Genomic DNA, 26,170 nt, shown 5'->3' with positions numbered 1-26,170 from the left:
GCAATTACTTTCCGGTCTCTGTTTTTCACGGTCTTTTCACCCCATACTTCCTTGTTTAAAAAAAAAAAAAAAAAATCTCAAAAAAAAAAAAAACCCCAAAAAACATTTCCTTCTGTTCTTATTCGTTTATTCGTTCTTATTTGTTCGTTCGTTCTTCGACCACTTTGTTTGTGATCACGTGATCACGTTGTTAAAAAATGTCTAATCTGTCCCCTGAAGACCTGTATTCTGTCATATTCTATAACACCTTCTTCTTCTTCTTCTTCTTCTTCTATAAAAGGATGCTTTCGACTTGCTCACCAAATCTATTCATTCCAAAAAAAATTCCATCTCTTATAGTGCATCTTTCATTCATTCCCTAAACTCTCCAGCACTCCATCCTCCCTCCAGCATCCTCAAACGTATTTTTGACTCGAATGTCTCAAGAAACTCATTTTGCAATAAATGTTTGGTTCCCATTAATCGTACACTTTTCAAAATCCCATCACCCCAAAATCCCATCACCCCTCCCCTCTAAATCTACCCCCTTGCCCCTCCCCTCCAAATCATCCCCATCACCCATCTCTTTCAAATCTTCCCCCTTGCCCCTCCCCTCCAAATCTTCCCAATCACCCATTCCTTTCAAATCTCCCCCCCACACCCCTCCCCTCCGAGACTCTCCCTCGCTCCTCCCCTCCTAGACTCCCCTCTCACCCCTCCTCCTCAAAGCGTCCTCCCCGCTTCTTCCCCCTTCCAACTTTCACCTTCATCTCCCTCAACCTTCTGCCTCGCTCTTCCCCCTCGTCAAATAACATCTCACTGCGCCTCTCCCAATCACCATCAAACCTTTTGTCCGCACCATTCTTCCCTTTCTCCAAGCTATTCTGTAATCTCCGACACACCTTCAACAGCTCTCCCTGCCTCTTCCTCCTCTTCCACATCTTACCCTACCGCTCCCCCCCCTGTTCTGTATCCGATGCTCCCCCTTCCTCTTCCTTAACAGTATGGACCTCAAACATCCGGGGCCTTCGCTCAAACCTGTCTGATCTCTCCATACAGGTTGCTTCTGACAAACCAGACGCGATCTGCTTAACAGAAACTTTCCTCCTTCATGTCTCTGATTCCTTGGTATCTCTCCCAGGTTACTCCCTCCTCCGGTATGATAGACCTGGAGGTGGGGTTGCTATTTTTATTAAAAAAACTCTTCATCACTCGCCCTGCACTGCCCTCTCTCCACCTCACCCCCAGGAATACCTTTGGCTACGGCTTCCCCTTCGCTCCCACCTTTTGTTCATATGTGCGTTGTACCGTCCACCAAACAGTGATGACTCCATCTACATCTCGCTGTCTGAGAATATGGACCAACTTCTATCTACCCATCCCAACTCTCTCTTCCTCATATGTGGTGATTTCAACTGTCACCATGCCAGTTGGCTGGGTGTGGGTACCTCTCTCACCAGCCATGGCTCTTCAGCAAAGGACTTCTGTGACTCACTGGGACTGACACAATCTGTCAATTTCCCGACCCGGATTTCAGTCAACGGAGCATCTTCTCTTCTGGACTTGGTTATGACTAACTTCCCTGAAAATGTCTGCTGCTCTTCTTCTGCTCCAATCGGCTCTTCTGATCATGTGCTTGTTAAAGTGGACATCTCTCTGACCATTCTCAGAGAGCCTTCTCAGCGTCGACGAGTCTGGCATTTCACTCAGGCCAACTGGCACGGTCTTCAAGCAGCCATCAATCATCTGGACTGGTCTCCCATCTCTACTGCCTCTGACATAAATTCTTCCTGGGAATTCTTCCAAAGCAAACTGCTCTCTCTCATGCACAGATTTATCCCATCTCGTCTTCTGTTGTCATACCCTTCCTCCCGTCCATGGTACACGGAATCTTGTGGTGAGGCTATTGCCCAGAAACAACTTGCTTTCGTCTCCTGGAAAGCAAATCCAACGGAAGGAAATCTCATTTCCTTTCACAAAGCCCGAAACAAGTGTGTGTCCACCCTCAGGAGAGCCAGGAAACAATATCTCTCCGTTCTCAGGACCGAACTCTCTTATCTGTCTCCCTCTTCCAAATCCTGGTGGCGTCTGGTCAAATCTGTTTCTGGTGTTTGTTCCCCCTCCATCCCCTCCCTCACCTCAAATGGCCACACGGCTGACTCCGCACGTGAAAAAGCTGAATTCCTCAACTCTGTGTTTGCCTCTAAATCTTGTGTCCCAAACCCATCCCTCTCTGTACCCACCGTACCCAGTCGTACCCAGCTGCTCCTGGACTCTGTGTCCTTTCCTCCTGACAAGGTGGAAAAGTTTCTGTCAACCCTCGACTCAGATTCTGCAACTGGACCTGACTGCAACAGGTCAGGGTCCTAAAATCCTGTTCTTCCGCTCTTTCACTCCCTCTCTCTGTTCTCTTCACCCTCTCTTTTGCTCAAGGTCATCTTCCATCTGCTTGGAAATCTGCCAACATCACCGCTTTGCACAAAAAAGGTGCAAAAACAGATCCTAGCAACTACAGACCAATCAGCCTTCTCCCAATTATCAGCAAAGTCATGGAATCCATCATTGCTTCAGATATGAAATCTTTCCTCTTCTCCAATGGCTTGATCTCTGATCATCAATTTGGTTTCAGACCTGGACACTCTACTCTAGACATGCTGCTTCTGCGTTCTCAACAATGGATGGAGGTCCTCAATGCCAAACAGGAAATTAGAGCAGTCTCCCTTGACATATCACGTGCCTTCGATACGGTCTGGCACCCCGCTCTGCTCACCAAACTCTCCTCTTTTGGTATCCATGGAAATCTCCACGCATGGCTGGCGGACTTCCTCTCTAGTCGTAGTCACCGTGTGGCCCTGAATGGGTTTCTCTCATCTCCTCTTCCTGTTCAGGCTGGAGTTCCACAAGGCAGTGTTCTGGGCCCTGTGCTTTTTCTGGTCTTAATCAATGATCTCTCTGACTCTCTTGAAAATCCTCTGTATCTCTTTGCTGATGACTCTACTCTCTGTCGCTCCATTCTTCATCCCTCAGATCGGCAGTCTGCAGCCTCCTCACTCTCTGCAGACCTGGACAAAATCACAGACTGGGCAAACAAGTGGAACATGTCTTTCAATCCTGACAAATCTCGCACTCTTACGATGTCTCTCCGAAAAGACCGACTGAACAACCCTCCCATCCACTTTCTGAATAATCCTCTCCAAGAAGTTCTGTCACTCAAGCTTTTGGGTCTCACTATCTGCCATGATCTTTCCTGGGAAAACCACATTTCAAATCTGGCCTCCAAAGCCAGTCGCCGACTGGGCATCCTCCGTCAAGCGGTCCTTCCTTGGCACACCTGAGCTCCTCACCACATACAAGGCTTTCATCCGCAGCTCAATGGAATACTGCTCTCCCCTCTGGGCTGGTGCTCCTGCCTCACACCTAGCTCGTCTTCACGCTGTTGAAACCAAAGCATTCAGAATCATTGGAATCTCCCGCGATGAAGCTAACTCCAAGGGCCTCTCACTCACTCACCGCAGGCAGGTTGGTGGTCTTTCCATCTTCTACCGACTCCTCTCTGGCCTTGCCCCCCCAGCTCTCACTGGGCTCTGTCCCGCAAATATTCCTACAGGTCGCACAAGATCTGACATCTCCCTGCTCTTATGGTCAAACTGCCAAAATCAAGACTCTCTGCTCACCTTCACTCCTTCATTCCTCTTTTCTCCCACCTCTGGAACAAACTCCCTCCATCTCTTCAATCCCACTCCACCCTCCAGGTCTTTAAAACAGCTGTTCACCACCATCTCTTATCTTCCCCCATCCAAAACCTTGATCTTTTCTACCCCTGCTAATTTCACCCCAATTCCACTTTTTTGAAATACCAACTTCTGTCCTGGAAGTCCTTGGTGTCCTTGTGTTTTATACTTCTCCCTCCCCCCCCCCCCCTTCCCACGCCTCCTCCCCCCAAGCCCTCTCCCTTCCACACATCTCCCTGCTCTCAAATGTTGTTTGTGTGCTTCCCCTTCTCTCCCCATCTTGTTTTCCGCTCCCTATTTTTATATATTTTGTTTGTCTGGTTGATTTGTTTGTGAAGTAAATGTTAGCTCTTTCACGAGCCTCGATTCAGTATACAAAAAAAAAAAAAAAAAAGTGAGTGACAAGTACTGAAAATACCCACTTAAAATAAAAACATAATAAACAAGCATTCTGAGTATTGCAATGCAATACATGTCCCCTACCAAAGTTCAAAGTGCCATAACTTTGTCAAAAATGATCGAATATGCAAATTTATGCACAGTTGATGCTGGTTTTCAAACTTGATCTGAGGTATGCTGAGATACGTGTGTTACGCCTCGCCTCGTTGATAAGCCCGCAAGGTCGCTCCGTGGAGCGGCCTGCACGTATTGCACTGTGTGAATTATATAAATTATTACCATCTCACGGTCTGAGGTACTAGCGATTCAAGAGATATCCATTTTTTTATGGCACATTGGAGAAGCCAATGCGAGGTTTCTTCTTCCTCAGCTTGTCACAACTCTGTCAAATGCGATCGAGTTAAAAAAGTCAGAATTTGACCAAATCTGTTTTATTCATTTGTTAATATACCTCAGCTATTGACAAATCTTAAATTAAAATTTTATTTGAGGTTAAAATGACCGCGACAGGTCGTGGTCCAACGATGCTTTCAGTCTGTACATGTGATAAATAATTAAATCCGCACACTTGATGCCTTCTTCTTCTTCACGCAATAACAACTTCTAGCTTCCAGACCGTACATCCAATCATCTTGAAATTTTGCACACGTGTTACTCTTCATGACTTCTACTATAGGATGAAGTTTCACGTCGATCAATAAAGCGATTCAAGAGATATCCATTTTTAAATATTTTCGTTTAATTAACGATATCTGCCAAACCACGTGAGCTATCGCAAATTCCAAAAGGACATTTTAGTAGACTGACATGCGGAACAGATCTGTGAAGTTTCCCCTCGATTGGATCAAAATTGAGGGAGGGGCTCGGTTTTAAAGGTTCATGCTTAAAAACGTCATAACTCTGAAACCATGTGAAGCATGACATCATGCTCGCTGACTTTTTTGTTCGTCATGGGTATGCGTTTCTGCCTGCAAAGTTTGGCCTCGATCTGTTCAGCCGTTGCAGAGAAAAAGGGGTTTTCGTGTTTTCACGAAAAACAATATGGCGCCCGAACCACGTGACCTGTGACGTCATAATTACCATTAAAATATTCTACAGGCCGAGTCCCTCCTATGGTGAAAATTTGATCTCAATCGGTCCTATTATTGCAGAGAAAATATTTTTTAAAGGAAATTAAAACTTAAAATGGCACTGAGTTAAGGATCATCAGAATTATCAGAATTTCAAAGTTCAAAGTGCCATAACTTTGTCAAAAATGATCGAAACGTCGTGAAGTTCGAACTTGATCTGTAACTTATCATGAGGAAACGATGTGCCAAGTTTGAAATCATTAGCATTAAGCGGTTTAGAAAAAAAGTCCGGAAAACTGTTCTTTGCGTGACGGACTGACTGACTGACTGACTGACTGACGGACTGACGGACTGACGGACGGAGGGACGGCGTGCAAACCTATAGTCCCCTGCGGTGTACACCGGTAGGGGACTAACTAGCTGAATGCACCCAGCGTTGCCCGGGTTCTTTTTGAATGAATTTAATCTTCTGTACATATGTCTTACTACTATAATTCAGCTTTTACTCGTGGCCGTAGAAGATTGACTACCATAATTCAGCTTTTACTCGTGGCCGTAGAAGATTGACTAATATAATTCAGCTCAGCTTCTAATTGCGAAATGGGCCAAGCCCGGCCGTTGCGACATCGATCGGCCTCGCCACCTAGCCTATAAACCTTCCGGGGGCCCGTCCCGACATTTTTGGTTTCAGAGGTTTCCTCTTATCTTTCACCGTTCAGGAGATTAGCACGTGCAGACAAACAAACAAACAAAAACTTTTTAAAATATATTTACTCGCTGAAAGCACCCGGCGTTGCCCGGGTTATTTTTGAATGAATTTACTACTATAATTCAGCTTTCACTCGCGGCCGTAGACGATTGACTACTATAATTCAGCTCAGCTTTTAATTGTGAAATGGGCCCAGCTCGGCCGAGGTGGGCCCTCGACCAGCCTCGCCACTGAGCCAATAACCTTCCCGGGGCCTGTCCCGACATTTTTGGTTCTTTTTGAATGAATTTACTACCATAAATTCAGCTTTTACTCGTGGCCGTAGAAGAATGACTACTATAATTCAGCTCAGTTTTTAATTGCAAAATGGGCCCAGCCCGGCCGAAGCGGCCTCGCCACCTAGCCTAAAACCTTCCCGGGGCCCGTCCCGACATTTTTTGTATTGGAGGTTTCCTCCTATCTTTCACCGTTAAGGAGATTAGCTTGCGCAGACCAACAAACAAAAACTTTATTTATAATATAGAGAAGAGAGAAGAGAAGAGAAGAGAAGGAAAAGAGAAGAGAAGAGAAGAGAAGAGAAGAGAAGAGAAGAGAAGAGAAGAGAAGAGAAGAGAAGAGAAGAGAAGAGAAGGAAAAGAGAAGAGAAGAGAAGAGAAGAGAAGAGAAGAGAAGAGAAGAGAAGAGAAGAGAAGAGAAGAGAAGAGAAGAGAAGAGAAGAGAGAAGAGAAGAGAAGAGAAGTGAAGTGAAGTGAAGTGAAGTGAAGAGAAGAGATAAATATATATATATACCAATATACACATATACACATATATATATATATATATATGCATATATGCATATATATGCATATATACATATATATATATATATATATATATATATATATATATATATATATATATATATATATATATATAATATATATATATATATATATATATATACAGTGGAACCTTGACTTACGAGTTTAATTCGTTTCTGTGACCGAGCTCGTAACTCAAATTGCTCGTTTCTCAAATCAAATTTCCCCATTAAAATGCATTGAAATGCTATTAATCCGTTCCAGCCCGCCAAAAAACCACACCAATTTTTTTTTAAATATACAGTATATATAAAAATATCTCGCGCTTTATATTTCACCTGTATGCAGCATACAAGTTGGCAGGATGGCTTGGACTGGAGGTACGCACACTTGACTCTAAAGTCTAAACTGTCCAGCCTGGGTTTGAATCCCGACCCAGCTATAACCTGTCATGGGTGAATCACAGGCAGGGTGATTCATCAATGTGTGTACCGCTAAACTGGGCGCCCCGTTTGCGTCCCATTAGTTGTTGGATGTTAAGGATCTCACCGTGTTTTCCACAAAGAGAAGGCGAGCTATCGCCGGCACTCTGAACAAGTTGTGGCCTGGCATGCTCTTCTCCTCTGCCGTTATATACGTCCTCCTCGGCATCTTTTTCCAGAAGAGCCCTGTCTCGTCACAGTTGAAGATTTGCTGGGGGATGTATCGTTCGGCTTCTATCAGTTCGGCAAAAGTTATAATAAAATCTTCAGCTGCCTTCACATCCGCCTCACCAAGTCGACAACACGCACACCTCGCTCATGTTTTTCGACGATTGCGTGTTTTATATCCAAGCACATCATCCTCTTCTTCTTCTCAGTTATAATAAAATCTTCAGCTGCCTTCACATCCGCCTCACCAAGTCGACAACACGCACACCTCGCTCATGTTGTTCGACGATTGCGTGTTTTATAGCCAAGCTCATCATCCTCTTCTTCTTCTCAGCACTGCACTTGGCACTCACTTTCTTAGGCCCCATGGTTAAAACTAAGAAATTTTCCAAAATAACCAAAATGCGAAAACAAAAATGCAGCGATATACGGCAGAGATACTGTACTTGCACGGCAAGATAACCACGTGACCAGAACCCACCTGGTGGCGGCTGGCGTAAACTCAAAATAACCAACATGCGAAAACAAAAATGCAGCGATATACGGCAGAGATACTGTACTTGCACGGCAAGATAACCACATGACCGGGTGGCGAAAGCTCGTAACTCAGATCTCGGCTCGCATCTCAAAGCAATAAACCGCCCGAGCGACGGCTCGTATCTCGAAAAACTCGTAAGTTGGGGCACTCGTAAGTCAAGGTTCCACTGTATATATATATATATATATATGTATATATGTATATATATATATATATATATATATATATATATATATATATATGTATATATGATATATATATATATATATATATATATATATATATATATATATGTATATATATATATATATATATATATGTATATATGTATATATATATATATATATATATATGTATATATGTATATATATATATATATATATATATATATATATATATATATATATATATATATATATATATATATATATATATACATATATATATATATATATATATATATATATATATATATATATATATATATATATATACATATATATATACATATATATATATATATATATATATATATATATACATATATATATATATATATATATACATATATATATACATATATATATATATATATATATATATATATATATATATATATATACATATATACATATATACATATATACATATATATATATATATATATATATATATATATATATATATATATATATACATACATATATATAATAATAATAATAATAATAATAATAATATAGAGGATAGAAGATAGATAGAAGATAGATAAGAAGAAGATAGAAGATAGACAGATAGAAGATAGATAGAATAAAAAGGGGTATTAAAAAAAACAACTAGAATGTACAATTTGAGGGCAGTTATGATTACACTTTTACTTGTGGTGTACTCAATTATACTCAATTAAACAGAGTTCTCACCAAGTATCCCAAAAATTGAAGTACTTGTGAAAACATAAGGAACAAGAGCGAGTATTGCTTTGCAATACATGTCCCCTACCGATGTGATATTTTCTAATTCCAGAAAAGGGCATAACTTTGCAAAAAATTGACAAAACGCCCGGAAACGTAAACTTGTTGTGCAAGTTAACATAATAAAGCCATGTACCAAGTTTCAGTAAAATATGTTAAAGGGTATGGGAAAGGTGTGACAGATTGATGGACGGAGAGCAAACCTATAGGCACCCCTCCTGTGAAACCAGTAGGGGACTAATAAGGCAATAGAGAAGCCAGCACTTTGCGAGATAAAATACAGCTCCATTTCAAATAATCACCTTATGATAGTCCTTGTCGCTAAACTCCATCGGAGGCTCGATTAGTTGGGGATCCGTCGTTGGCGTCCAGGAAAGTTTCCTGTTATCAACAGCTTCAAAATCCAGAACTACAGGAATGCAGGAAAAGTGAGAAGGTGGGGTATGGAGTTTATATTCCAGCTCATGTATTATATAGGTCAAGAATCATTCAAAATAAAACACCTCAGAGATATTCATTGCAACATTGTATGTTGTTGAGGGTTGAAGCCTAACTCGTTAATTACAATGGAACATCTCTAGAACAACGGATGAAATCAACACGACGGTAATTGAGGGATGCAAACCACCATGTGAAGCAAGGAGAAGCTGACATTTCGGGCATACACCCTTCATCAGAGGAAAAAGGATTTTTCCACGGACGAAGGGTTAATGCCCGAAACAGCAACTTCTTCTTGCTTCCCACAGCAGTTGGCATACGTCAATCAACATCCTGTTGATGTTATCGGTGGTCCTACCTCTCCGCTGACGCTGACAACACTAGTTAAAGTTTATCTTGCATATTAAAAAACGTAAAGAAGCTGCATGCATATCAAGCTTTCAAATCAACTGAATGAACAACTGGCTTGACTCCACCCACTATTGTGTGCAAGAAAATCATACGTCCACCATTTTTATGCTCTGGTGAGCTTAAAATTTCTTCAGAAGTCTCATATTCACAATTGCCGTGCCATATAACTTTTCTGTTCAGTCTAAATCAACCGAAATATCTTAAAAAGGATTACATATTGAAAGGTTGGAGCCGAAAGGTGTCACGGCCTTGTGAAGGTGATAATACGTACAGACCTAAGGCTTCAGGTATCAGCCAATGGATCAGTGAAATTGGAATTATGAAAATTATGAAAAAAGTATGAAAGGAATGGAAATAACCATGATGGATTACATATGCACATAAGTATGCATATTTTTGCTTCATGTACATTACCCGGGTTATTTTTATTTTCAGAAACGATCGAGGCAGCGGTCTGTTGCCAATACACCACCCAAATAAAGGGATAGGAAATTTGCATAACATAACATAAATATGCCGGTGTGTGCCCCGGTTTAGAATAGGTACACCGTATCCCTGCGTGTCGTAAGAGGCGACTAAAGGGTTGGCGTCAGGAAGGGCATCCGGCCATAAAAACATTGCCTCAAAAAGGAAACCATGATGATTGTCATGGGGCCCGCAAGGCTAACCCCTGCGCTAGCAGGGAAAATGGCCTTAAAAAAAAAAAGGGGGAATAACATAAATAAGTACATATCTGCCAACAACCTTGCTGTAAATACAGAAGTAAATGTTACTTCATGTACATAGAGGATATACACATTGGCTTGAAACGGTCTCATTGCACATGTATGTACTCAACAGGCCTTGGTGAGAAGAGGTAATCAAGCAAAAGGTTAACATAGACAATTGTCGGGGCAATTTTGCCTAGATATTCCAACTTTATATTCACCAACACAAGTAGCAATATCTGCTCAATGAAACAAGACCTACAAGGTGGGTTTACTTTCCAACACAAAGCAAAAATACCACAAACAAGAATTGAAGGTGAACTGATACATAGTGAGGATGGGATGGGGGCGGGGGCATACAATACGATTGGCTGAGTGGGAAGTGCTGGATTAAGCAGCTCGGATTTGAAATGTATTCTTCTTTTTTTACATTATCTTTGAAACTAGCCTGAACAAGAGTGGTATGTAGGTAAACTGCCAATAATCTAAATTATTTTTCAAGGATTCATTCATTTTTCGAGAGTAAACTAATGCATACCATGAATACTATGGAATCTCAATTTCAATGCTGCTCTACCTTAGCACTAACCTTTGCCCCCTCAATCTCCCAAGAAAGATGAAAAAAGGACTTACCAGGGGGAGAGTTATCAAAGCCACTAAACGTGTCTGCTCGCTGTGGCAGCAGAGGTGGAGAAGAAACTGGATATGGAGGACAGCTCACAGTACTGTTATGCCGAGCTAGGCAACCCCTGCCATTAAACATCATGGCCTCCAACTCGAGCACTGAAACAGAAGTAAGAGCTAGTTATGCATATAGTGTTCAAAACAGAGTGATATCCATAAACACTCTCTTCAATCCCACTCCACCCTCCAGGTCTTTAAAACAGCTGTTCACCACCATCTCTTATCTTCCCCCATCCAAAACCTTGATCTTTTCTACCCCCACTAATTTCACCCCAAATCCACTTTTTTGAAATACCAACTTCTGTCCTGGAAGTCCTTGGTGTCCTTGGTGTCCTTGTTTTATACTTCTACCACCCCCCCCCCCACCCCCCTTCCCACGCCTCCTCCCCCCAAGCCCTCTCCCTCCCACGCATCTCCCTGCTCTCAAATGTTGTGTTTGTGTGCTTCCCCTTCTCTTCCCATCTTGTCCTCCACTCCCTCTTTTTATATATTTTGTTTGTCTGGTTGATTTGTTTGTGAAATAAATGTTAGCTCTTTCACGAGCCTCGATTCAGTATACAAAAAAAACCACAAAGGATCATGACTCAAAATTGATCAAACAATGAATTTCAGTTTAAGTCGACATATAAGGGGGTTTCAAATTGCAGCCGAATGATCCAAGCTAAGGCACCTCATGTGCTCACCTTCCCTCGTCATATGCTGCAGGATAGGCCCACACTTTGATGGGTCACTTCCATCTGAATTCAGAAGGGCGCGGGCCTCATTGAAAACTTCTGCAGAACCGGTTATTTCTCCATATATCTTCAGCTTTTCCTCAACAATACTCAAAATCTTCTGGTCATAATCAGCCAATCGTTCTAGGTATAAACAGGAGAAAATATTCCTTTGACAAACAAAATATACCATAGAATGAACACCTAAAATATTTCCTCATAGAATACACCACAGAAATTTACATAATAAGAACTACAAGAAATAGCAATGCCCCAAAGTGAAGAACAAATTACTTTAAAATATCAAATATTGCTCAAAAGAAAATTTTCCGACATTTGGCAATACGAACATTGTACAAACTAAAATCAAAATGTGTTTTTCAGTCATAAAACACTTCAGAGATGCAGGCCACAAAGGCTTCTAGACATTCCACACACATACATACATACATATAAACAACTAGAACAGCACCCAGTTGAGCACATACCTCTGCCAGGCTGATCAGCTTACATTTTGTATCCCACTGATAGGCCAGATCTGGATCCAGACCTGAACCAAAATCGAATCGGCTTGTTCTTGTCACCTATCCAACTCATCCATCTAGTTTTGTCATAATCAGTCCGCAACCCTTTGAAATATCGTGATAAACTGTATATCGTTTTTGGCCCTATCACTCAATGGTGAAGAATCACTTTTAAAATTATCGTATCCGGATCTTCACCAACATCTATTTGATTTATCCTTGCCACACACCCAATGTCCACCAAGTGCCGTCTGAACACGTCCATAACATGAGACATCGTGCTCATAGACAAACAGACAGGGGTGAAAACATAACCTCTGTCCACTTTAGCGGTGGAGGTAAATATGAATACGTAAATAAAGCAAGCAGAAAAAGCTTTATAAACGCAAGTGCCTTTACAAGGCTATATCTAACCGAAAATTGAATGGTCATCATCTTGAAATTGCAGCGAAATGAGCCAATGGGATCTTTGCTGAGAGACACATGATCTGTGGAAGATGGTCTCACTACAGCGGCTGCTTTCGATTCGGACTTGGTCAGATTGAAACAGGGAAAGGCACAGTGAATAGGAAGACACGGACAACAATTTGGCGTTTTTAGAGAAATAGGCAAAGTCAAGCACATTTGAGTCTGTAATGTGGGCTTACATCACAGTCAACACTCTGCTAATATTTACCGGATATAATTGATTTGTTTTAATCAAGGAGTTTCAAAGCCGATAAAATTCCTGAATCGGCCCTTTTATGCTGCCCCCGATTACCGAGGCCTTCGGCCCATTGGTTGTCATGTTTAGGACCACGTGAGCCTCATGTGAACCACAGAGCACAAAGCACAGTTACCATCGCTCCAAAATTACTCTCCTGCTGACGATTCCCATTCAGCAAAAAAAAAAAACTCCCCCTTCCAACTTGGTAAATAAATGATTACAACTACAACCTTCACATTGCACAAACGCCAAATTCATTTACATTCTGGGTGCAATAAAATAAGCACGAGTACACAGCAGCAGGTTTAGGAAGCAAAGGAGATTTACAACTTTGTGCGCAATTAATAATATTTTTTTAAAGCGTAGCCCATAGGGCAATGCCATCTGGAACAGCATTTGTCTGTCCGTTGGGTGGTATGTATGTATGTATGTATGTATGTATGTATGTATGTATGTATGTATGTCCCTCACAAACGTCCACCAATCAGAGGTGAGGATCTGGTCACATGACAGGGGACAGCATTTAGTAACCATTACAGTTGCATATTTTACCAAAAGGAAATATAATATCCTTCTGTGGAACGTTTTGGGGTCCCAGCGGGTGTCGCAAGGTAGGTAGGAGATTTGAGAAATTCTTCCAATTAATTTGTGATTGGAATGATGCTGTTTGGAATGAAAATAGAGATATTGAGTTTAAAGCGGATTAATGAAATGACGTAAGGGTTTCCATCCATGACTTGCGGATTCCCCATTTGCAGTTCCGCCATTGACTGTATATAGAAACATTCAGACTGGATACAATTTTTGTCCAAGTCCTTCACGAACCTGCTGTCAATGCCTGGTGTTCGACTGAAGGTAGCACAGGAATGTGGGATTTATTGAAATTTTTTGAATACTTATATTATTTTTCTAAGTGTACAGACAAATACACATGCAGGTAGATGCACATTATCATCCATGTGTTTCAGAGTCAGACCTTGGAACTCTTTGTGTTTTTCAAGTCTGGAGTCCTCCACATAGGCAGGCATAATCATATTTTGCTCTGGGCAACTGGAAAGACAAAAAAATGGAGAAGGTGAGAGAGAGGCATTCAATTATGTTTTCTTTTTTAATTAAATATTTAATAGCTGGGAAGGTATTGTCCATTCATTTGATCATTCCGAAAATCAGTAACATTTGATTTCTTATGACGTCTTAAAATCAACACAGCTGTGCCCACCTCTCGACAGCCTGCCTGATGCGCTCCATCCAGATGATGCGCTCCTTCTTGGATTGCGAATGAAGCTCATATATCTCAGCATGTGCGGCTGCACTAATCAGGAACATGGCCCGTTCCTCATTGGCAACCTCGCGCACGAGCATCTTATGGAGCGAGATCACAGGAGCTTTCTGGAGCTGCAATTCATTTGATCAGAGTGAAATCAAATCTTAAGTTAATTTCATGTGAAAAAAGTTAGCCAAACCCTTTTCTCCAACCTTTCCCTTCTTTCAAATCACATGGATGTGTTTACATCAATTTAGAGCTGGTGTTGTTGCTGTGCAACTGGTGCAGTACTGTACTTATTTTCAGTTGGAGCAGGAATTTGAAATTTGGGCAGGGTGCCGGCGATTGCTCACTTACTTTTATCGAAGGATACCATGGGATTTTTAGCAGCTACTAACTAATGCCAGCAGATAGAATGCCCACTTTAAAGTCCATCTAAGGGAAGGCACATGCACCGATGCATCGCCCGCCCTTCATGCAAAACACCAGCAGGAGAGTTTTATAGCTGGGCCCAGAACAAGCGAGAAAAAGCTCAGATGTAAATTTGCATAACTAGGATATCCTGTCAGCCCTCACCTTTTTCCCTATTTATCTCGTCCCCATCTTCAGGGAGAAACATTACTCTTGCAAGTACCGTAGGGGTCCATGGGGCAATCAACATATCATACTAAAATACGCAATTTGGTGTCTGTCTGTTAGACCAAGATACATTCAGTCGTTACTTACGCAATCTCAACCAAACATAACAGGTGGACTAAGGGTCACACTATGGAGGTTGTAGCGATTTAACCCCTCAACCCACATACCTCCAACCCAAGGGGTTTTTCCCCACCAAGGGGATTGCGTGTTGAGGTGCATAGCTGTACAATATAGCTTATCGTGGCGTTTTTCCAAGGCGGTCCTGAACAACTAAAGTAACTAGTCGATGTCATACCTTAGTAACTAGTCATACCTTAGTCGATGTTGCGAGGTGCAAGCGCAGGTGTTTGCATTTGATTGGAAAGACTTCGAATGTCGAAATTTAATTTCTGTTTTCGTTTACAGGTTAAGACAATCTGACAGACAATGGCAAAGTGCTGTTTGATACACGTTTAAAAATAAATAAATCTTCGAGGAAGTGGAACCTGCGAGGGAGGAAAGCGGGCTTGCGGCCTTGTTTGGGATTGCAGGATTCAGAAAGCAGGTGTCGCATGGGCTGTGATGGACACAAGGACATTGGTCCTGCTTGAGGGTCCTTTCGTCAATGATGTGTGCAAATCGGTCCATGGAACATGGTGACTGGAGCCTGAGAAATGTGGGCCAGGTGATCTGTGGAGAAACAGACAATGGTTCCTGAGTCGATGCCAATCGGGGTTGGACCGGATCTTGGACTCCATTGCCATCTTCCCTCAGGAACTGCGTGAGGTTTTCTCATCATGGAGAGTTCAGTGTGAGGAACGAGGACACCCTGAGCTCACCGAGCGCCTCGTCAGTGCCTCGCTCTTCCTTCGTCTACTGTGTCCGGCCCTCGTATCCCCGAGCCTGTTTAACTTGGCCCCTTCTCCGCCGTTTTGAAATACCAACTTCTGTCCTGGAAGTCCTTGGTGTCCTTGTGTTTTATACTTCTCCCTCCCCCCCCCCCCCCCCTTCCCACGCCTCCTCCCCCCAAGCCCTCTCCCTTCCACACATCTCCCTGCTCTCAAATGTTGTGTTTGTGTGCTTCCCCTTCTCTCCCCATCTTGTCTTCCGCTCCCTCTTTTTATATATTTTGTTTGTCTGGTTGATTTGTTTGTGAAGTAAATGTTAGCTCTTTCACGAGCCTCGATTCAGTATACAAAAAAAAACAAACAAACAAAAAAAAACTAGATCGTATTCATAGAATACTTACCCTGCGCAGTCAACTTGGTGCGAGTGAACTCTTTTGTTTTTGAAGGTTTCTTTTTTCTTTGATCCAATATGGCTGCCAGAGCACGTGACATAAATTTCGATTCTCTAATATAATTGTTGCGTAGATCACGCTCAATAAATTTCAAAATTATCAGACTAAGTGTTGTCCCTGTCAATTTATGACATCATAATGAAGGCAGCAATGACGTCATCATTAACATATCTTATTCCTCATGGGGAGTACTTGACAATGAGCCATGTTTCAATTTTTTCCATGGAGCGGGGTCGGAGATATAAACGGGCAATGTTTTTTGGTTTTTGCAAGATGGCACCTTTACTGCTGAACTTGAAGACGTCAATATTCGTCTTCGCTCCCATATGACATTTACCGCTGAAATTAAAATTTTCTGCAGGATGAGGCGCTCCTATGGTGTAAATTTCGTGTCAATCGGTCCAAGAATTGCACAGAAAAAAATGCATACGGATCGAATCAAGCGATGTACTTGTCGAATTATGACATCATTATTAAGGTACTGATGACATCATTAGCATATCTTATTCCCCAAAGGGAGTGCTTGACATTGAGCCATATTTCAATTTTTTTCCAGAGTGGTTTCGGAGATAGAGGTGAATTTTTTTCGATTTTTCCAAGATGGCGCCTGTACCACATGACCAATGACGTCATAATTATCATTAGAACAATTCTACAGGAGCCGCTCATATTCTGAAAATGTAGCGTTCATCGGACTAACAGTTGCAGAGGAATTTTTTTTTTTTTTTTTTCAAACTGATCAGACCAAGCGTTGTACTTGTCGAATTATGACATCATAATGAAGGCACCGATGACAATCAACAACAACAACAACAACATGCATTTTAAGGCCATTTTCCCTGCTAGAGCGGGGGTTAGCCTTGCGGTCCCCATGACAATCTTCTCCATTTTGCCCTATTTTCTGCATCTCCCCTTGTTTAACCCCCTTGCCTGCATTTCTTCTTCCACCATCTTTAGCCAAGTCTTTCTCAGTCTTCCCCATCCTCTACTTCCTTCTACATTCATTTCCATCACTCTTCTCAACCAGTCACTTTCATCCTTCCTCAACACATGACCAAACCATCTCAAACTGTTTCTCTTCGCAGCATCCATCACAGGCTCTATTCCCATAATCTTTCGCAATTCATCATTTGTATTCCTCTCTCTCAACGATACTCCACACATCCACCGAACCATTCGCATTCCCACCCTTTCCAGCCTTCGTTGCTAAGGGTTTCCATCCATGACTTCCATCCATCCATGACCTTTCCATCCATGACCACGTTCATTACCCATGTCCAGCTCCCATAAATCATAACACTTCTCACACATGCAGCATACACCTTTCCCTTCAGGCATACACCTTTCCCTTCAGACCAATGACAATCATTATCAACATATCTTATTCCCCATGGGGTGCACTTAACAATGAGCCATGTTTCAATTTTTTTCCAATAAGCGGTTTTGGAGATATAGAGGTGTAACGTTTTTCCAAGATGGCGTCCGTACCACGTGACCTATGACGTCATAATTATCAGCAAAAAAATCTGCAGGTAGAGGCGCACCTAAGGTAAAATTTTCATGTCAATCGGACCAACGTTTGCCGAGAAAATGAATTTTTAAAATGCAGACACGGCACACGTACTGCACACGTACGCAACAGAATGCCTAACCCTGCTTTGCGCTTAGCGAGCACAGGGTAATAACACTCATGATAATAGAATAATAGTAATGTTATTACAAAGCAATATTGATTAGTACTAAAGCAATATTCGTCTGGCCACTCTGCCATAAAGCCCAGATCGGTGGAGTGTTGCAGTGATGGTTGTCCTGGAAGTTTCTCCCATCTCCACACAGGATCTCTGGAGCTCAGCCAGAGTGACCATCGGGTTCTTGGTCACCTCTCTTACCAAGGCCCTTCTCCCCCAATTGCTCAGTTTGGTTGGGCGGCCAGCTCTCGTAAGAGTCCTGGTTGTTCCAAACTTCTTCCATTTAAGAATTATGGAGGCCACTGTGCTCTTGGGAACCTTCAATGCAGCAGAGATTTTTTTTGTAGGCTTCCCCAGCCAGATCTGTGCCTCGACACAATCATGTCTCTGAGCTCTGCAGGCAGTTCCTTCGACCTCATGGCTTGGTTTTTGCTCTGATATGCATTGTCAGCTGTGAGACCTTATATAGACAGGTGTGTGTCTTTCCAAATCATGTCCAAATCAATTGAATTTACCACAGGTGGACTCCAATCAAGGTGTAGAAACATCTCAAGGATGATCAAGAGAAATGGGAGGCACCTGAGCTAAATTTCAAGTGTCATAGCAAAGGGTCTGAATACTTATGTCAATGTGATATTTCAGTTTTTTCTTTTTAATAAATTTGCAAAACTTTCTAAAATCCTGTTTTCTCTTTGTCATTATGGGGTATTGAGTGTAGATTGATGAGGGAAAAAATGAATTTAAACGATTTCAGCATAAGGCTGCAACATAACAAAATGTGAAAAAAGTGAAGGGGTCTGAATACTTTCTGAATGCACTGGATGATGTCATGCATAGTTTGATCCTAAGTTAAAACAAGCCCATGCCCCAGTAGCAACGTTTGGTGAGGTGAGCGTAGCGAGCCAATCCATGCTACCATGCTAGTGCTTACAAACATGGCAGAATTCACGACCATACAACCCTTCCTTACTCGCATCATTTTTCCTGTCTTCTTAATCATCACCAATTCTCAGCCCAGCTATAAACTGTCATCCTGGAGTTTTGCATGCAGGGCGAGGCATCAATGAGTCCCGCGGATGGACGTTAAAGTGGGCATCCCGTCTGCCAGCATTAGTTGGCGTACGCTGAAGATCCTGAGGTGTCCTTCGCGAAGACTAGGCAGGTTATCAGCGACACCCTGAACAAATTCCTAATTCCTGCTCCAAGCTACAAGGGGCACTGCATCAGCAGCACTGCAACATCACCAGCAAACCATGCTACCTGCAGCCTTGTGCTGTACACAAAAGAAAGACAAGTCCCTGACCCACCAAACTTTCACAGCCTCACTTTCATCTCCAGTCTTCTTCCCCAATTTTATTTACATAAATGTTCTACCTCCCCACATTTTGTGTACATTGTAGATGGCATTAAATGTCAAAAAATCCATTGCAAAATATCTGTAGCATAACTCCAATGGAACGAAAAATCCGAAACACAAGTGAGTAAATAAAACAGAGAAATGAGATAAAATTAATGGACAGTTCAAAGCATGCTTTTGATGATGGACACAATTCATTCCTGAGCAAAACCTTACCATGGAAGGGAACACGTATTTCTGGTCCTTTTCTTGTAGAAAAACGATTACATCCGACATCAACAGAACGTGGACATCTGCAGATTTAAAACAAAAAGGCCATTATATAGCTCACCAGCAAAAGTACCCGCCGCTTTCCTGACAGATTTAATTAAGAGACAGCATGTTGGACTTCACAAACATTCTGTTTTATTCACTCCATCATTTGCCCGAGGACATCTTTTTTTTCTTTCTTTATTTTTGTATACAAGATCGAGGCTCGTGAAAGAGCTAACATTACTCACACAAAAAGTCAAACCGCCACAAACCGACACATAAAACACAAAATAAGGGGAGCGGAAGAAAAGATGGGGACAGAGGGGGAAGGACACAAACACAACATTTGAGAGCAGGGACATCGAGAGAACTGTGGGAGGGAGAGGGCTTGGGGGGAGGTGGGAGAGGTATAAAACATATGGACACTGCAAGGACTTCCAGGAAAGAAGTTGGAATTTCGAAAAAAGTGTATCTGGGGTGAATTAGCGGGGGTAGAAAAGATCAAGGTTTTGGATGGGGGAAGATAAGAGATGGTGGTGAACAGCTGTTTTAAAGACCTGGAGGGAGGAGTGGGATTGAAGAGAGTGAGGGAGTTTGTTCCAGAGGCGGGAGTACCACCTGTTTGGAAGTTAGCTTGCATCACCTTCATCAACCATCCTTGCTGCTTATATATGGTGCGATCAAAAATCACTTCCGCTTCACTACGAAGCTCAGTGTTGGATGCTTTAGTTTGAGCCTTCATTTAAAATGAGTGAAATGAACCATTTTGAGAATTTCTAATTATTCTCACTCAGATTTCCTCATCACCGTAATGCGTGTTATCAAGATGTTTGAACATTCTTCATACAAGGGGTTCTCTATATACATCCTCTATACATTCCTGGGAAATGCTTTTTATATTGAAACAGCGTATATTGCAATACATGTCATACCATTCAAACCAGACTCTGCTCACGTGAAAGGTTTCACTTCGACTTGACTCACCTCGTTCACCCTTCAGGTCATTAAATATCTGTGGGCTTTACCCCGAATCGCAAGCAAGCTTATTAGCACATGACGTTGCTTTTGGTCTTCGATCCAGACCGATAAATAAACGTTGCATATTCTCAATCTCCAAACTATGAGTGCGTACATTCCTAGAAGCACCAAGTGGAGTATTGCACTGCCAAAGCGGCTCTCACCTTGTCCTTGTATGTTCTCACATTAGCTTGTCCTAATGATGGCAGCTATATTCACTGCATGATAACCAGCATCGAACCACCTCAACACATCTAATTTAGTCTGCAAGGTGATTACACGACATCTCCTCTTGCTCACAGAGGCAGTAGCCTCGCTTGATGATGGTTTGTCACTCATATTAAGAGGCAAATAAGTACACTACCAAAAGTTAGCAAAATGAAGCTGCTCATGCACGTTCAACCAAGATGGCAGCGTACTAATACTGTGCAGGGCAAAGAGAGACAAAGCTTGTTTTTTTTATATCGAAACATACCTACTTTTATCACAAAAAAGTGTTAATTCATCAACAATGATATACCAAAACTAGAGGTTCTCGGGAACCTGAACTCAAGTGGTCTATATCAATATGGTTAGAATATGCATAATAGAACCACAAACTACAGTATATAGTTTATATGTGCAAAAACTACATGACAAAAATTGATTTTTCAATATGGCCGCCCTGCCGCGCCCATTTTTGGGCGTGCAACGCGCAAATGCAATCCAAAACTAGTTTATGTCTTAAAGATGCTGCACAACAAGTTTCATCAAATTAGATCAATATTTGTGACTTTTAGAGCATAGACGTCAAATTGTTTACAGACGACAGAGTCAGTCTTAAAGATGCTGCATAACAAGTTTCATCAAATTAGATCAATATTTGTGACTTTTAGAGCATAGACGTCAAATTGTTTACAGACGACAGACAGAGTCAGTCTTAAAGATGCTGCACAACAAGTTTCATCAAATTAGATCAATATTTGTGACTTTTAGAGCATAGACGTCAAATTGTTTACAGACGACAGACAGAGTCAGTCTTAAAGATGCTGCATAACAAGTTTCATCAAATTAGATCAATATTTGTGACTTTTAGAGCATAGATGTCGAATTGTTTACAGACGACAGACAGACAGACAGACAGACAGTCTTAAAGATGCTGCATAACAAGTTTGATCAAATTAGATCAATATTTGTGACTTTTAGAGCGTAGACGTCGAATTGTTTACAGACGACAGACAGAGACAGACAGACAGACACTGGGTGTCGACAAAAACTCAGCTGGACATAGTCCAGTTGAGTTAAAAACCGACAACAGGACTACAGTAATATCCCAATTTACGAACCTCCGGTTTACAAACTTTCAACCGTACGAACTGCAGTTTTTGACACCAAATCCAAAACTTTTTTTTAAAAATCGATTAACAACCTCAAATCCCAGCTTTGCGAACTTTTGCTCAACTTCAGTAAACTCAATTTTTTAAAAACCAATTAAAAACGCGAGCTCATCATGTTTTGATCAGAATTTCGATCGTGTAAATTAAAAAAAACACATGTCGGTACAAAACACCATTAACATCACTCGATGTCAGAGCATCAATTTCCCTCATTTTCTCCTGCGTGGCTACATCATCACATTTGTGCTGACTTTCAGTATCAAAGTGTACGTGTTTTATTTACTCCAACCATCTTGTAAATTACAGCACTGTACTGTATTGTATTAATCCATAACTATGTAATAAAAAGTAATGTAGGTGCTCAAGAAAGTAATACAACAGGCATTTTTAGGCCATTTTCCCTGCGAGAGCGGGGGTTAGCCTTGCGGTCCCCATGACAATCTTCTCCATTTTGCCCTATTTTCTGCATCTCTCCTTGTTAACCCCCTTGCCCGCATTTCTTCTTCCACCATCTTTAGCCAAGTCTTTCTCGGTCTTCCCCGTCCTCTACTTCCTTCTACATTCATTTCCATCACTCTTCTCAACCAGTCACCTTCATCCTTCCTCAACACATGACCAAACCATCTCAACCTGTTCCTCTTCACAGCATCAATCACAGGCAATATTCCCATCATCTTTCGCAATTCATCATTTGTCTTCCTCTCTCTCAACGATACTCCGCACATCCACCGAACCATTCGCATTTCCACTCTTTCCAGCCTTCGTTGCTGCTCTACGTTCATTACCCATGTCTCACTCCCATAAATCATAACGCTCAAGAAAGTAATACGAGTGGAAATAAAGATAGGAAAGTGATATTGTTAGAAACTAAATTAGAAATTCTAAGAAGGTTTGATGCTGGTTCCTACCTTACTGACATTGCACAGGACTTTGGCCTTGTGAAAATAATGATTACGATACGTAAAAATAAAAACAAGTTAATTGTACGTGCTCGGTGTGCAACACCTTCCAGTGCAATGAAAATCACCAAACACGTAGCTTTTAATGGAAAATATGGAGCGCTTGCCAAGTGTTTCGATTGAAAGCCAAAGTCAAAACAATGTTCCAGTTAACACGATAAACATTAAAGAAAAGACAAAGAGCCTTTTGAAAGACTTAAAGTGCAGTGAGGGTGAAAGTTCCACTATGGAGACATTTGGAGCGAGTGACAGGAGGTTTTCACATTTTAAGCGGCACCACAGCTTGCATAGCTTGAAAGTGACATCAGTGTTTCTTATTATGAGTGTTCCCAGCAAATAATGCTGGGAAACCATATTGTTTTCCTTCTGTTTATTTTTCTTCCGCTGCACTTTTGCACGTTTATTCCTGTTTAAATTCATTTTCTCGGAAACCTTTGGTCCGACCGACAACATTTTCATCATAGTATGGAATATTTCAATCATAGGTCATGTGGTAGGGTGCTATCTTGGAAAAACGGAAAACTTTGGACCTCTACATCTTCAAAACTGCTCCATGGAAACAACTGAAACTTAGTACATTGTCAAGAACTCCCAATGGGGAATAACATATGTTAATGATGACAACGGTGCCTTCATTATGACGTCGTCACTCGAAACGTACAATGCTTCATCCGATCAGTTTTAAATTTCTTGTGTGATGTATGCAACAATTGTCGCACAGAATGTAAATTTATGATGTCATAGGTCATGTGATTTGGCACCCGTGTTTGATTGAACATAACTTTTAAAATAATCTTCTCCAGAACCACTGACCAGATCGATGCAAAACTTCATGCACATGATCTGCTTGACTTGGGGAATACAGGGTGATCACAAATAAATCAAAGGCACATGATCTGGCAGGTATGATTTTTTGAAGACTAAACCTTTAAAAATGAACTCTTCCAGAACGGATGGACAAATCGAGTGGAAACTTCACAAACATGTTCCTCAAGCCTTGGGGATACCAGGGTGTTCACAAATAAATAATAGGTCACATGATCTGGCACCCATGTTGGATCACAGGTAAATAAATAAAGAAATAATTATTTCTCTGAAACTACCTAAGCTATTCAAGTGACACTTTACAAGTATGATCCAGTCATCAAGAGGAATACGTTTGAAATTTCAACATGATCAGTCGCATGGTCTGGCAGACAGAATTTTACTTTATTACCTTACTATAATTCACCAAATGTCCGTCCGTCTGTCTGTCCGTCTGGTAACGTCCGTTTTGCGTCTGGTAACGCAAAAACGGCTGAACCGATCGCAACGATATTTTGGGTGGGTAATCCTGGGATCCCCTTGAGTAAAATAGGCTATTTTTTTTTTTCCAATTTCAGCTTTGGCCTCCAGCATTTTCAGGTTTGGACTCCCGCATAAGGTTATTTTCCCCGGTGCCGCACAAACGGCTGCACGGCTGTACCGATCGGCTGCACCGATTGGACTCGGTGACCTCGGCCAAAGACCTTTTATAAGGACATGGGTTGAATCCCTGCTTGAGAGAATTCCAACCCCCTCCCCGCCATCACGGTCGTCTCTCCAACTCACAATCCCACGAGATATGCGGAAAGGATGACAAAACCAATTATCTTCTTTTTGATTCGTAGATAAACATCATTAAACGTAAATAATGACCTCGGCCAAAGTTCAAACGCCGTGAGTTTAATCTCTGCATGAAAGAATTCCACATAGCCATTTGGGCGGTGTATAAGCTAACAGATCGAGCCTGGTGTTGGGCTAGCGGCTAGGGTGCCGGCTTAGGATCCTGGGTTCGAATCCCGGTCAATCGCTGAATTAACGCCAGGGGGGTTGACTCAGCCTGTCATCCTTCCGAGGTCGGCAAATTGAGTACCAGTTCACTGGTAATTCCCTGCTTGTCGTTAAAGGCGGCAAAAAGGGTTGGCGTCAGGAAGGGCATCCGGCCGTAAAACATTGCTTCAAAAAGGGGACCGAAAAACAACAACAACCACAGTTCCCGAAAAAAGGCCAACCCCCGCTTGCGGGGAAAAATGGCCTCTAAAGGTGGTTATAAGCTAACAGATCGGTGTCTCCTTCGATCTTGCCAAGGCCGTAACACCTATCGGCTCAAAATCCTTTCAACTGTTGACTTGGTAGTTGTTAAGGAAACACGTAAGGGGAGTACATACGACATAGCGATTGTGAATGTGACAGCTCTGAGGCGTCTTTCGCTTCACATCGAAGTATTCATTACATTCATTCATTCATTTAATGATCATTACGCTCATTCTTATGCTCATTAAACGTTCATTAAACATTAAACGTTCATGAAACGATTACGAAAATAAAAACGAAAAACATTACGCAATTACATTCACACCGTCACATCAAACACTACCGTGAACACAAACATTGTCACAACATCGTCACAATGAAAACATCATCACAAACGTTACATTACGTAATTCAAACCGTGAACACATCGAATATTGGAGAGCCCATTGCCCAAATTTGAAACACGATGGAATAATATTTATCGATATGAACAGTGATGTGGCTTTTATTGAAATTCTACAAATACTGTTTAGATTTTGATGATTTGAGTGTGATATGATTTAACGGATGTTTATATAAATCGTTTAAAATAATAAAAGCCTTCAATTTCTGATATTTTGACTTTTCATTTGGGCCTCCCAATTGAAGCCCCGCCCATAGGGCGGGTACCGTTGCTAGTTTGAAGAAGAAGAAATCTGACAATTTTATCTTCTCCAGCCGTAAATGTAGTGAAACGTAGTCACGCATCCAAGTTATAGCCCAGGTGTAGTAACATCTTCTGCCCACTAAAGTGCTCTCATAAATATCCGCTCACTGACTGCGATGGGCAGACCTGTGACCATTAGGCGCTTACTTAGGAAGGTGAGAAATGACGTTTGCATGAGGCTTGCTTATGTGTACCCCATATGATGTATACTCTTGATGCCTATTCGAGAACTGAAATGATGGTTGCCATGTATTCTTTCCAGATGCTGTTCGAGATCGATTCAGATTAAACTCAGAACGAGAAAGCTGTTGTGAGACTGATTTTTACAACTGACTATTTTTTTTCCAGCCATGTATTAGAATTAATCACAAAAACATAAACGGCAACATAAAACATATAATAAAGGGAGCGGGAGACAGGATGGGGAGAGAGAGGGAAGCACACAAGCACAACAACGGTAGCGAACAGGGAAGGGGGAGGGGGTGCTGGGAGAGGTATAAAAAAATGGACACTGCTAGGACTTCCAGGAAAGAAGTTGGCATTTCACA

At 41.7% G+C, this 26,170-nt stretch overlaps 1 protein-coding gene across 1 annotated transcript in view; it reads right to left on the bottom strand.

Annotated features, from left to right (window-relative positions):
* LOC137429374 (rho guanine nucleotide exchange factor 28) overlaps window positions 1-26,170 on the bottom strand; it is a 252,669-nt gene that overhangs the window by 34,900 nt on the left and 191,599 nt on the right. The window contains exons 25-30 of the mRNA XM_078779849.1: window positions 19,474-19,550; window positions 14,250-14,425; window positions 14,007-14,080; window positions 11,771-11,944; window positions 11,037-11,186; window positions 9,150-9,256 (exon numbers count right to left, since the gene is read on the bottom strand). Of these exons, the coding sequence (XP_078635975.1) occupies window positions 9,150-9,256; window positions 11,037-11,186; window positions 11,771-11,944; window positions 14,007-14,080; window positions 14,250-14,425; window positions 19,474-19,550 (758 nt within the window). The remainder of the gene's footprint in view (window positions 1-9,149; window positions 9,257-11,036; window positions 11,187-11,770; window positions 11,945-14,006; window positions 14,081-14,249; window positions 14,426-19,473; window positions 19,551-26,170) is intronic.

Source organism: Myxine glutinosa, chromosome 6 (assembly GCF_964187855.1).
Source record: "Myxine glutinosa chromosome 6, kmMyxGlut1.1, whole genome shotgun sequence".
NCBI classification, from domain to species: Eukaryota; Metazoa; Chordata; class Myxini; order Myxiniformes; family Myxinidae; genus Myxine; species Myxine glutinosa.
This window is presented reverse-complemented; position numbering and strand designations above follow the sequence as displayed.